At 37.5% G+C, this 14,164-nt stretch overlaps 1 protein-coding gene across 1 annotated transcript in view; it reads right to left on the bottom strand.

Moving 5' to 3' along the window:
• suclg2 (succinate-CoA ligase GDP-forming subunit beta) overlaps positions 1-13,630 on the bottom strand; it is an 86,020-nt gene extending 72,390 nt beyond the window's left edge. Inside the window, exon 1 of the mRNA XM_026307494.1 lies at positions 13,542-13,630. Coding sequence (XP_026163279.1) covers positions 13,542-13,625 — 84 coding nt within the window. The 5' untranslated portion in view covers positions 13,626-13,630. The remainder of the gene's footprint in view (positions 1-13,541) is intronic.
• Positions 13,631-14,164: the final 534 nt, after the last annotated feature.

The following is a 14,164-nucleotide window of genomic DNA, read 5'->3' as shown; positions in this document are numbered from 1 at the left end:
TCCTGTACACACAAAAGCACTCAGGATCTTTCTCATGAATGCATTCAAGTGAGGAGAAGTGGGACACAGTGGCATGAAAGAGTGGGAGTGGTGACAGTGATAAACAGCAGTGTTCTCCATTAATACATGGAGATGAGTAAAAACAAGGCAAAAGAAAAAAGAAAAAAAAAATTAGGGAACAAGTCTCATTTATTCTGCAAATCAAAACAAATATTATTTCTCAGTGGTATTGGAGTCACAGAAATGAAAAAGAAACTAAATGCAAGGTGAAAATTGAAGTACAAGTGTTTACATTAGTAACCAGGGCTTAGAAAATCAACACGCAAAGCTCAGTCTCATTTTATTATTATTTTTTTTTTTTTTAAATCAACCACTCAGAGGAAGCACTTGGCTTACAGTCCAAAACTACAGACAGATTTCTGAAGGCCCACAAACATTTAACTGGTTTTAGGGCTGCAACAACTAGTCAGTAAAACCCCATTATTAAAAAAGTTGGCAACAAACGTTTTTATCAATGAATTAGATCTAGTGATGTAGCTATTTACAGTGGCACATGATGGCAGATGAAAACGGCAGAAGCGAAGCGTGAAAGTCATGTTTTCCAAAAATAAACAATTTTTACACTATTATGTCGACAGTAGTGGTGCCTTCTTGTTGATTTTTGGTCATATAATCAATCATCCAGTAAAGTGTTTACAGTTCTCACGCCAATCGACATCTGCTTTATCTGGTTGGTCTGGCACTGACTGTACGACACGGACACGAGACCCACGTCACCCTTAGCCTCTGTGTTTTTCAGGCTTCATGTCTTATTTCCTCTGGTGCATTTTTGGTTTTGTCAGTTACGTTTTTTTATTTTGGTTGTTTTTTGCCGCAGTGTCTGTGAAGCTGGAGGTGAAAATGCCACACACACAGGTCGGAGTCAAGTGTATATTTAATGTTTCTGTTTTCACATATAAACCAAGCTCTCACAAGGAGCGGGCTGAAACACTGATTCAGGTCAGGACTTTAACTTCATCCAAGGATGCTCTAAATGTGTATGATGTTGGTAGACAAGCAGGTGGACCATTGCAATGCACTATGGTTGCTATAAGCTATGGTTGCAAAGTGAAGATGATAAATTTATAAACTTTCATGTGGCACCATTTTCACTGTTCTACTGTACTTTGACGAGAGGTTACAAGGCATTATGATGATCAGACACCACCCTCGTAGGCCAATATAGTCACCTGTCTAGAATATTATCATGTAATAGCTTGACAACTTTTGCCATTCAGCACGTTAATCATCTGTTTTCTAATTCATCTAATCAAAATATGTAAGAATTTTATCTGAGATTGATAATTTCCCAAAATTTGTAGACCAGTGTAATTAGAGTTGACATGTTTTGACAATAAAATGTTAAAATATATATTTTGTAAAAAATATGATTAAATGACTGATCAAACACATAAATGGCTGATTAATTGATTATTAAAATAGCTGTTTGTTACAGCCCTACCTGGATTCCCCCTCAGGTCCCTTAGGAACACATTCATTTCCAGAAGAAAACCTATGCCATAACTAAATTCGTGAAGACATAGCATTAATGTTGCACCACTTTAAAAACTACTGTTCTACACCTTTGCAACTGCATTTTGATTTTGACAGCACAGCACCTTTTACTGCAAAATTCAAACTTGGCAGAGGAGAAAGAAGCAGAAGTCACACTGAGGAAGCACCTATTCTGTGAAAGAATTTTGCTTTCTGCAGTCTTACAGCGAGTCTTGACATTCAGCGAGAAATCACAAAATGTCAAAGCAATACACTCTAGCAGAAGTGGATACCACCTTTTTTCTTTATTGGAAAGGGCTGCTTTGTTTTAAAGCCAACACATGTGCTACTTTCAGTTAGATTTTAATGGTGCCTTTGATTAATGTTTCGATAAGAACACTGCTAGGTGCAGGCCAGTGTGATTTCCCATCAAAATTCAACATGTGAGTTTATTTCTGGTAAACCAGAGCCAACGTTCAATAAATACAGAATGGAATATTGAAGAAGAGTTGTACAATGTGTTTTCATGTGCTTTGATGGGTTCGGATTTAATTAATTGTTCATAGTGAAATAAAATTTTCAGAGCATAATAAAATTATTCAATTAGATAAATCAGTATGCAAAAAAAATGTGACAAATTAGTATTTAAAAGGGAGGGCAGAATTGCCTTTAAAAAGTTGTTTCAAAAATGATTTACTTTATAGGTGATTTTACAAGAAAAAGGGTAGCTATTTCAACAAAACAGAACACGCTAAATATTTATGCTCACACAAATCCATACAACCTATAAAGTTTGCAGTCTGCTCCACATGTTTGTAACGTTTCATGAAGCTGAAATTTAGCACCATATATTTTATTTTAAAGCAACTAATGCTGCCCTGGCATTTGTGTAACTAGGAGTCACAACTGTGTTGACAATAACACTGCAGGATCGTAGTGTAAAATGGTTCTCTGATAAAAAAAAAAAAAAAAAAAAAAACTGGCAAAATTTACACACTAAAAAAAAAAATGTATTAACTAACTATGTAGTGGAAAATGTTAAGATAAATGCAAAGACTAAGAGAGAAAAGTCAGCAAAACCCAAAGATAATAATTCACAAAGATGTTTTCTAAAACTAAATTGTTTTGAAATGCGTAAGTTAACAGAACAAATGAACAGTTGGAACATTGAAATGTGCTGAATAAACTATGTCACCATACGGCCAGCCTATTCACACAGTACAGAAAGTCACTGTGCCCTCACACAAACACAAGAGAGGACAGACAGTGATCTTGCAGCAACAGCATCAGATTGCCAAGTCCTTGGCACAGCTGTACTGAGTGCCACTGAAGGACAACTTCTTAGTATAGGCCTATAACACTTGCTGCTCCATATGGTATTCAGCACATCATCATGCAACATCAAGATTTCTCCAAAGAGGGACAAAACTGCCCAGTCTGGTTGATGGAGAGCAGCATGCACAATGTCAAACTACACTTGTGAGAAGTGTCATCACAGAGAAGAAATGTCTGATCTTGGCACTTTCCAAAGTCATTTCATGAAATGCCACTATTTTGTCATTTGCCCTTCTGTTAAACTTAAGGAGTCAATATCCTAGGGCTAATTTAAAGCAGTTGTCTTTATCGCTATGAGAGAGTGGAACAATGTCAAGAAGTCACCTTCTGCCGTGCAGAGCGGTTCTAGATCCCTTGGAAATTTATTGGAGCCATAAGCCTTAATTTACAGGAGAAGGTTACAAAGCAGGCAATCACCTTTGATCAGGCCCATAAACAGCAGCCAGTCAATGCTGCTCTGCTCATCAATCTGTCATTCAAAAATTCAAGGGGTTGACATCACAGGTCAAAAAATGCATTTGTTTCTGGAATGGATGAGTCTAGGAAGGACCCAGCCAATAGTGAGTAAAGATGTGATTCTGCACTGGAGCATTATCTTTGAACAGCGGCTATTTATCTGCACGCTGTTTTTAAAAAAAGCTCAGACTAATGAAGGACAATGATTAAACTCAATAACACATCTAATCATTTCACATACATATAACGTGACAAGTGATCAGTTGCAAAAATAAAAATCCCAAAAAACACAGATTGCCCATCACATATATTGATAATAAATAAAATCTTTAACATTAATGTTAATTTTTACTATTTTACATAATGTAAAAACAGGGGTTGGAAACAGTACTACAAAAACCTTCAATACATATAGAGCTGAAATAATTCATTCATTATCTAAACCTGCTTATTCCTAATTAGAGTAACAGGGATCTGCTGGTAGAGCTGAAACAATGAATCATTCAAAACAAAAACCAAAATTAATTATCAATAATTTTAAAGCAAAAATTGCAAAACTTCACCTGTTCCACTTTTTAAAATGTGAGTATTATTTTATCTTAATTTTCTGTGATCGCAACAAGATTTTAGGAGTTTGGACTGTTGGTCTGATAAAACACAATATTATCTGTGGACTCTGGAAAATGTTCACTACTGGCATTTTATAGACCAAACAATTATTCAATAAAAAAATATCTACATTAACCTATAAAAAGTAGAGTCATCTATAACAAAATTCGTTCCAGCTCCACTGACATATAAACTGGTATATAAACCAGGGCAACAACCATTCAAAAACTGTAAAACCAATGTTTTTGTGACCCTTACTAAGTACAGTAATATTTGAAAAAGTGTTGATTCTTCCAAGTTTTGATAAGGAAGTTGTTGTACTACAGATGTATTTGAAATCCAGACTCATTGCAATAAAATGCAGGTGTATAAAGTAAATACATAGCCTACTTTTTCAGCCAAAGTTTTCTCTGTTTAACTGACATGTGTATGACAAGCTATGTATCCAGTGCTCTGCTAGATGAAGCCCAGATGCGGACATGTTGCCCTGTTTGATGATGTGAAAGATTCATGCAAAGTGGCTTCTGCTGCAGGAGCCAATCGATACCCTATAGTACACCTGAACAAGAGCTTTCATCACTTACCACCAGGTCAATAAAAAGTAACAAATTTTCTTATGGAGTTTTTTTACACAACAGTTCATAAATTATGAATATAGATGAAGCTTTTAAATGCACCATGAAAAGCTGCATTAAGGAAGTAACGTAACATTAGGGATTCAAAAATATACAGTACTTTGACCAGTAGACACCATTGCATTCACTTGAGGTATCACTGCCAAGTCTCAAATGCTAAAACATAGTGTGGTTCCATTAAAAAAAAAAAAAAAAAGTATATATATCCAACAGTAGTATATATCAGTATATAAATCCAGGATTGATTCCTACCAAAGTCTATGCAAAATTTTAAAAAGGTAGTTGCTTTCGCCACCAATGAATTTGAACAGGCGTATAGTGCAAATCTGTATTGATGTGGTCTGCACAATGTTTCTTTAAAAACAGTAAGAGAAGCTTAAGGACTCTGAGCAGGGAGGTTTTAAAGGGCTTTTGAGCTCATTTTAAGACTCTGAATGTCCTCCTACTGACTGTTGTTCTAATGACCATAGGGTATTCCCTATCAAAAACTGAGACAGTCTGCGAATTTTTTTCTTTCATTGTCAGAAGAAAAAGGCAAGAAAGTACACTGAAGAAGAAAGCAAGCAGACATTTTAGGAAACTGAAAGTTTGATGTGCTGTAGATACTTTTGATGGTAAAAGCTTATCAATGAAGACTTTCAGTCAGGCAAGATCAGTTGATTAGTCTGTCTAGTTGATCATCCCACCACTGTGGTTTGTGCTGAAAAATCTAAACATCTATTGGACAAGCTGCCATGTGAATTGAGTTCATTAGGTCAAATTTTTAAATTTGATTGCATTTGGTTTATACCCAAATAACTTACAAAACTACTTCTAAAACTACATCAGTAAATCGTTCCGACAATCTTAAGCTGTACTTTGCATTTAATGATAATTAATTATTAGACAGTGTTAATATGGTAAATATTAGACATGCTCAAAGTCCATATTGGCATTGTCATTGTTGGCATGCTGACATTAGCATTTGCTCAATGCAATACAGACTATGTACAGTCTTACAGAGCTAATAGCACAGCTGTAGACTCAGCAATGCTGCAATAAACTATTATTTTCCTTTCTGATTAATCTATTGATTATTGTGTTGTTTAAACAATTAACAAATGCAAAAATCTGCATATTATTTACCACACTCACATATTGTATATCACAAATTACCAGTTGTAGAAACTGAAATTGCGATATCTAGTTTTGCATAACTGCAAAATCCCTAACTCTGGCCTGTACCGAGCTGTGCACTTTGTTCCATACTGCTAATCACAGCAAGCGGACAAATGGAGTTTCCAGATGCACTAAATATCTCATATTGTGAGGCGCTATCCCCCAGTGTCTTGTGAGGTTAAAATCCTCATTACTTGTCATGGCCAGACCCTAACCCCTTTGAAATGACACTTTCTAATTAGTGGTGACGAATGGCTGCAGAGTTAATAAACCTGAACGCTCCTTAAGGGGCACTATCAAATGTTTAAGAAATTAACAGACTGCCACTTCACCAGTTCTGTGTAATTGATTTGTTCCCATTCATGTTATGAACTCTCTCTCTCTCTCTCTCTCTCTTTTCCCCTTCTATTTCTCTAACCACCCGGGAACAATTTAAAGGGAAACTTTATAGTGTCCACTTCCATAAGCATAGTCTGAATCACAGTGACAGAAGCAGTGCTCAGAGTGACTATCAAAATCATTGCCATACTGATTGCACTGCAATGTTTTTCTGCTAATGAGGTGGCGGTTTGCCACTTAGTTTCAACTCATAAATACAGTCTGTCTTGCAATTAGACAAGCAGTGTGTAGTAAGCTGAGATAGAGGTGACACACAGTTAAGGAAATGGACGAGTCAAAGAAGCAGAGTTGATGTGGATTTTGTGCATAAACAGACCAGTGTGAATCGCAGGCATATTTCCACTTTAAGCCAGCCATGTAGCCAGGGCATGCCTCATGAAGCATTATTGGGCTAATTCAGTAAGCGATCCAGCCTGGCCTCCTTTAATTAATAATGTACTCAAGTGCCCATGGAAGACACTCCTATTGCTGTCCTAAGCATTGGCACTGCCTCTATCTATTTAGGTGAGGAGGATTGTAGGGGTGTAATGCTGGAAAAGCCAAGACTACTTTAACATTAAAGTAGTTTAATATTAAAGAAATGTTAAAGTTTAATAACCAATCCTCACAAACACAACATCACAGATTAGTTGACTGCAGTTACACTGCATGTATAGATATTAAGTTATTGTTTATGTACTTTGCTTTTAAGTTGAATGAAAATTACACTTTTTAAACTCCACCACATTTATTTGTAAATCTGATGTTTCCCAGATTGATTACTGACATCACAGAAAACTTAGAAAAGAATCAATGATGATCCATTTTTCACCCAAAATATTGTATGTTGTCCTAAAGTTGAATTAACTTCTTGACGTGTAGTGCAGCTGTTAAAAAGAAGCATCTAACATTTGTCATGTCCTCGCTGTTATCTGACATTACCAGTTCATTAAGGAAACAAGTTTATAAATAAAATTCAAGTCAAATCTACTGAGATTATTACTGATTAGAAAATAAGATGCAACAAACAGCTGAGACAAATCAGGAAAATGCGAGCAACATTGTCATAAATATTATATATTTATGGCAATATAATATTATTACTGTCGCTGTTGATGTAAAAATTCAGTTGACTGTCAGTTATCTGTTTTGTCAAAGGTATTAACCATATCCCATGTCAGTGATGAATCTAGACTAAAATATCTTAAATTTTATGTTGACTAAGATTAACAAAATTCAAATGCCTAAACTTTGACCAAAACCAAAATACCGTATTTCCTGGAATATAAGTCACACTGGAGTATAAGACGCTTAGAGCAAAACCAGTCTTGTTGAAAAGAAAAATACATGTATAAGCTCTTCAGTGTATAAGTGTAGATTTATAATTATACTAAATATAGTCTAAATTGTAGGTAACAAGCAGAAGTGCAGGATGAAATTCATTCATCCGTGTTTAGTAATATTAAACAACTACGCCAACACTGGGGTGAGAGAATTGGGGGATGGTTGGGGGGGTTGAGTCGGCATGTCCTCCACCTGTCTCAGGTTGCCTAAAGACCGACACTCGCTTCAAACTTTGCTTCAGCTACAGACTTTGACCTGCACTTTGACCCAACACTGTGGTTTATTACCTGCACTTTGAAGTCGACCTAACTACACAAGGAGCTGTAGTTTAGTGTGAACATAAACGTTACTTTTTCGGCAGCATAATATCAACTTCAGTTGAATCAAGAGTGCCAAGGGTGCCATCTAAAGCTATTGACTACTACTATTTCTTTAAATATAAACATATAAGTCGCTTCGCTATATAAGTCGCAGGACAAGCCTGAAAAGTAAAAAAAAGTGCGACTTAAAGTCCAGAAAAACAATACATATTTTAAAAAATTCAATCAGAATCACTTGCCAAAATTTACAATGCCTTTTCTATTTTTCTGATAAAAATAGAAAAAACGTTGATCATTCGGCTAAAGAGTGAAAAGATGACAATTACTGTAATGTAATATGTACAGCACAAAAGATGTACTTTTTGCTCTCATTACTCCTACCACCCACTTGCAGCTTTCTGTGTCCTTCGCTCTTAAAAGCTATGGTTGTGCCCAGACCATTAGAGTAGATACTGAAAGAGAAATGACATCTGTCTGTTAAAGAGCCGGGAATAGAACAGAGGAGCTGAGATGGGAGCAGTGAAGCATGGCTCCAGGATTTAGATCAGTGAGATTTGCATCATTGGCAGGTCTTTAGGCATGGCAAGTCTAATCTTCTGCAGACAGGCTTAAGAAAGGAAAGCCTGACTGTTGTGTCTATACAGATAGGGATTTCAGTAATTAGCATAGTTAATAACTGAGGGTGTATGGAGTCATATTCAAAGGTGTAACAAGAAGGCAATACAAGACTGTGCAACTCTGTCAAAGTTCACCCATAAATTAACTTGGCCAGAGGCATCTACCTTGAACCTCATTAAAACTCACAAAATGCTATGGTAACAATGGCAGTGCACTTATGCCTCAAAATTCATTCATGGATAATTTATATCTCTTTCTTTCTAGTGCCACAACAATAACCACTCAGCGATAGCCTTATGTGCTGAATACCATCATCATGAATAAATATATTTTCTTTTCTTTTGAAACTAAATACTTGTGTAGGTAGCCACCAGGACTATATCATCTATTTAGAGCAGCCAAAAAGTCTTTGCTTCAAAGTAATGTAATGAAAATAATATCCTATGTGTGTGGGCCATACAATATCATACTTTTTGTTTATTATTTTAGCATTTGAGATCTGTGGTAAGTGATCAATGGGCCAACCTGAAAATGCAGTTAAAGATACTTTCACTGCTTTACATTTTGCACTAAACTACATCTTCAGATCTCAGTCCTTCTCCTGCAGCCCAGCTACCCTGCTCCAATTTGCTGCTGCTATGCTGCTGCTATTCCTACTAATAGTGCTGGAATTGCTGCCACCAAATAACTACCTAATTTATTTGTTCATATACTTCCTAAATAAACAGTTTGATTTATGCAAATGCATATTTGTTTTTCAAATGAACATAACTGAAACTACCTGACCACTTTACTGCTGTGTCTACAAACTATACTGATGCAAAAACCTTTAACAGAATAAGAAAACTGAATCAATTTGAATTAGGTTGGGTTTGGATCATGCCTTAATCAGTAAGTTAAACCTGCACAGATTTTCCTCCCTTTCTAAGTTGGTATCATACTGGGCCAGGCTGGTGCAGCATGAGTGGGTGGCTGTGTGATTGATAGTCACTCTGTGTTAACAGGATACAGTGACCATGAAGCTGGAAAGCAATGTTCCAAAAATGAGAAATCCCAAACTTTGTAGAAAAACCTGAGAGAGGAAGCCTCGTTTGAGTACACCAAGTTTGTGTAAATGCTATTTCAAAATTCGCAAGGTGGATAAATGGCATTTATGTCGTGTTTACCTAACAAAAACCAATAATTAAAAGGTTACTGCAGAGAGACAACACATCGCTTCTCTGTCAGACTATTATCCATGGCATGGGTTAAAATGGACAAATAACACAATGTAGAAGGACTTAATGATGAATATAGATTCAATCATTTGAACCGAACAAATTTTGAGTCAGAAGGCAAAAATCTAAACTTGAGAATGATCCTAGACCTGAGGTACTTGGTCCAATATAAAACTGCAGTATAGTGCATCAGATTAGTCCAGTCAGTAGAAGAAACACCAAATCACTAACTGACTTCTAATATGGGTGTATCAATCAGATAAAAGACTTCTACAAAGAATGATTTCTTGTATTCTCTCTCCTCCCAGTAGTAATAAGAGACCTGAGACATCAACCAGGTCACCGAAGGAACAAGGACATGGAAAAAGGTAATAGGGTTTCAATTTGTTCCTTTTAGGAATGATTCTTTATTGGCGTCTTGATTGTCACTGGCACTGCTTTGTAACAGTAAAACTCCCATCACTGTCTTTATGACACAGAAGCTTTACAATCTGGCTGCCAGATTGACTCAGCTCAAATGTCCTTACACTGATGAGGGCACGTCAGTTTTGCATGACTTGAAAAAAAAGGAAGTTCGCAGGGACTAGCCCCAGGCAAACTCAATTATGAAATCCAATTCACACTTAGATATGTTTGAAGGTCTAATTTCAAAAATGATAGATAAGCTTGTACGGCAGCTGAACATACTGCACTTTTAATGAATTACAGCTGTCAGCAATCACTGGCATTGTTTTTTCAACTAATTTCCAGCATCACTCCCACTTTTCCCTCATTATCTACACTGGAACAACAGCAGAAGTTAGGTTGATAGGAGTGCGTTCAGTCATTGAATGCATTGCCCCATTTCAGACGCTGCCAACATCTCCTAATGACTGCAGCCTTTCTAAATTATTGAAAAAGCCTAAGCACCTCACCAGCTACAGAAATGGCTATTAACCTTGGTGAAGCAATATTCAAATCCAGTTAGAGCTAACTTCGTCCTCCAGTATCCCTTGCGGGGAGGAAATGTAAATGTGTTCTTGCTGAGACAGATGGGGAAGCCGCTCGCCGTTTGAAGTTCCAGCAAAAGAAGTCGTTGCAAGTGGAGTGCTCTCCACCCCCTTCTGTAAAATATTCAGGACTGAGTCTCATGGAGCCACCTCTCTGCCTAGTGTTTCCCTTCAAACCATGCTGGGCTTCACTACCACTGAGTTATTACTAAGCAGGAAGACCTTTAAAAAAAAAATAAAAACTTAGCAAGCGTTTACAAATTTACCACTGTGCTGTGACAGTGAAAAACAGCCTGAGGATTATCTCACCATGCAGACAAGAATTCTAGAGATTTGATTTACGAGAGAGAGAGAGAGAGAGAGAGAGAGAGAGAGAGAGAGAGAGGGCAGGAAAAAAAAAAAAAAAGCAACATCCCACTTCCCGTTTCACAGCATCCTAGAGCATAGCCATCTGAATACTGTGATGTCCTCTGCATTGTTGTTCACAAATCATTGCAAATTAAATTCCTTAGGTTAGCTGACAAACTGTCAGAGCTGACAGAAATTCTATTGAGGAGATACCTGGCTGTCAATCACTGCTGATACTGTGCTACAGATCAGAGAAAATCCCTGATCATTACTCTTATCATCTGACCTGAGAGTGAGACACACACAAAAGGAAATAGTAGAAGGGAACCAGGTACAACAGCTAGTAAAAGTGACATTAAAAGTTTTGCAACTGTTTACTTTTAAGGGCATACCACTTCTAGTATCACCGAGTCCTTCCAACAAAAACACTGTTCAGACAAACTCTAAACAGTGTGTTCAAAAATATTGGATCTTCAACAAGGCCTTTCTTCAGCTGTTTGAAGTGTGACCTACAAAGAAATCTGCCTCACATTCTGTAAGCATTGTAAAAACAGCAGTTAGAAACTCTAGTAAAGTTTGTTCTCACACGTTTCGATCAATAAAAAGTCAAATTCAGAAAGTACTGCTACACTGCTGAAAACTTGTCACCTCACTCATCCATAGCAGTTCTATATGTGTAGGGCTGGTATGACTGCTGCACTGTTGTTTTCTCTGCTGACTCCTCTGAAAAAAGCATCTGCAAAACACTATAAGTTATCAACGGAATGTCTAAATAAGTCTTAGTGTTCATTCTACTGACCATGGCAGACATAAATACCCACAGGGTAAGCCCAAATCAGATAATGGTTATCCATGTAATGAACTAATATTACTAGTCTGCTAATTCTCTGGTCAGGCTCTCCAAGTTGCAAAGACACTGAAGAAAGACATCAAGATAGACCTTAAATCAATATATCTCTATATTTTAAAAATGAATCACATTACCAGTGCTTAAACAATTAACTGTAGAGCTGTTTCTAAAGCACAAAGTGCTGTCAAAAACATGTTAAAACAAACAAGAACAAGTTAAACCATTGAAATAAAACATAAAAACAAAGTTCAAATAGGTAGCTAAGGTTCACGTAAATAAGTAAAGCACATAATGACAATAAAATAAAAACATAAATGGTCGACAAAAGGGTTTTAAATAACACTACCCTCAGAAACTTGAAATGCACCTTGTTTCATTCAAGTATATTGCTGTACAATGTTATGTTGAAAAGCTAAAACATGTCTTAACACAGCAAAGAGAGTGTACATGAAGTGTCATGTGATTTCAGACTAAAGACTTTGGACTGCTCTAAATGGTCACTTAACCTCCAAACTATCAAACAGCTAACACACATTACTGCTCACATGTTATGCTGCCACACTGATCGTCTAATGGTTAAACTGTTAAAACATCATATTAACATTTTAACAGTTTTTGATATTTTTTCAAAATAATGAAAAATAGGAAATTTTATTAGAAACAAGACAGACAGTTTTGAAAGATCAGGCCTTTACATTCAGAAACAGGAGCATGAGAGAGACACATTGTATACATTTAAAAAAAAAAACACACCCATCTATACTCTAAACACACACTGTGTGTGTTTAGAGTATCAAATGGTTCCTGCTCTGCCCCTTTTCAGTCAGGATGACTGCATTAGTAATACAAACATTTCTACAGACACACTTGCAATAAAGACCAGATCGGTGATACTGGCTGAGAAGGAAAGCGTAAAAGTGGGGCTCAGCTTGCAGAGGAACGTGCTGATTTATTTATCTGACTACGCTGAAGATTTGAAATTACATTACAATAACTCTGCTTATCTCCCTGTAAGAGAGCAGTGTTTGCCAGTGAATACAAGGCAGGGAGATTTATTTCCAATCCCTTTCTGTGACAGTGACAGCGTTTGTTTCGTTCTGTTTGCCTTCATTAGGTCTAATGCTTTGTTTGCAAAATGGATGATGATGTGACTCTAATCATTTGCTGTTGTTTACATGGACAAACCTAATCAGGTGAGGTCTGTTCCTCACAGCTTACAAAGCAATGCGTGAGGATGAAAGTCCAAGAGTCAAGCTTTTCACTGTGGTCTTATCTGAAATGAGGCCGCACTCACAGGCTTTGACTTATGGCCTAAAACACAGGTCAAATACCATATCAAGGCTTACATGCTCTCTTCGACTTAGTTAAACATGTGGCAACTTAAAACTTGTTAAAGTCCACACATGCACATACACACACACGCGGCAAGCTAATGTCCAGAGAGACAGATAAGAACTGTTTGTGCGACAAACATCGTGCTTCCATCACAAACAGCAGACATTATGAGGAGCTACACTTCTTCCATGCCATGCGTGATTGCAGTAATTGCAGGAAATGCAGCTTATAGTGAAGAGGAGGCTGTTACATGTTCAACTGTGATCTGTCAAACCTGTGTCCGCTCACACAGGCTAACCTGCTAGCAACGTAACTACACTAACAGCTCCCTGAGACGGTGACGACGGACACACCGAGCGGAACCGGGCCGTCAGAGGAGGGAAGTGCATGCTCGGTGATGTGAGACGTGACGGTACCTTGAGTTTGTCAAGAAGTGCACGCTTTGAGGTGGCTGTCCTCAGTCCTCTTGCTGCAGCCTGGGATGCCATGGTTGTCGCCATGTTGACACGGAAAAGCACGGATGACGTAGGTAGCCGCTCATAGGTCAACATGCAGACATGGGCGGAGCTTCAGAAAGAGGCACACGTGTGCACAGTCCTTCATTTAATCTTCATTCACTGCTATACTACATACTCACACTGCACAGTAGTTGAGTTTGTACTTTAAACTGACCTTAGTTCAGACCTTAGACCTTAGTTTGTACTTTAAACTGTCCTTATGTTCAGGCTGCTGTGCAATGTCACTGAAAACAAAAGATGAAAATGGTATCAAAATGCAGTCAATATATTTCTGCTACTTGTTCTTCATTTTTTTATGATATTATAAAAAGTTCTCTCCTCCAAGGTTGTAGGCCATCCACTGAGGACATCAAGGCTGTGCCCTTGTCTTCAGTGTCCAACCCTGGTCCTCGAGCGTTACTGTCCTGCTTATGCCCCTGCACTCGAGGACCAGGGTTGGAGACCCCTACTTTACATTATGCAGTGGCTCATGGTGAGTCCTTGTGACATGCTAGACGGCATGCAGGACAACATAGCTTTGG

Source organism: Mastacembelus armatus, chromosome 5 (assembly GCF_900324485.2).
Source record: "Mastacembelus armatus chromosome 5, fMasArm1.2, whole genome shotgun sequence".
In the NCBI taxonomy this organism is placed as follows: Eukaryota; Metazoa; Chordata; class Actinopteri; order Synbranchiformes; family Mastacembelidae; genus Mastacembelus; species Mastacembelus armatus.
This window is presented reverse-complemented; position numbering and strand designations above follow the sequence as displayed.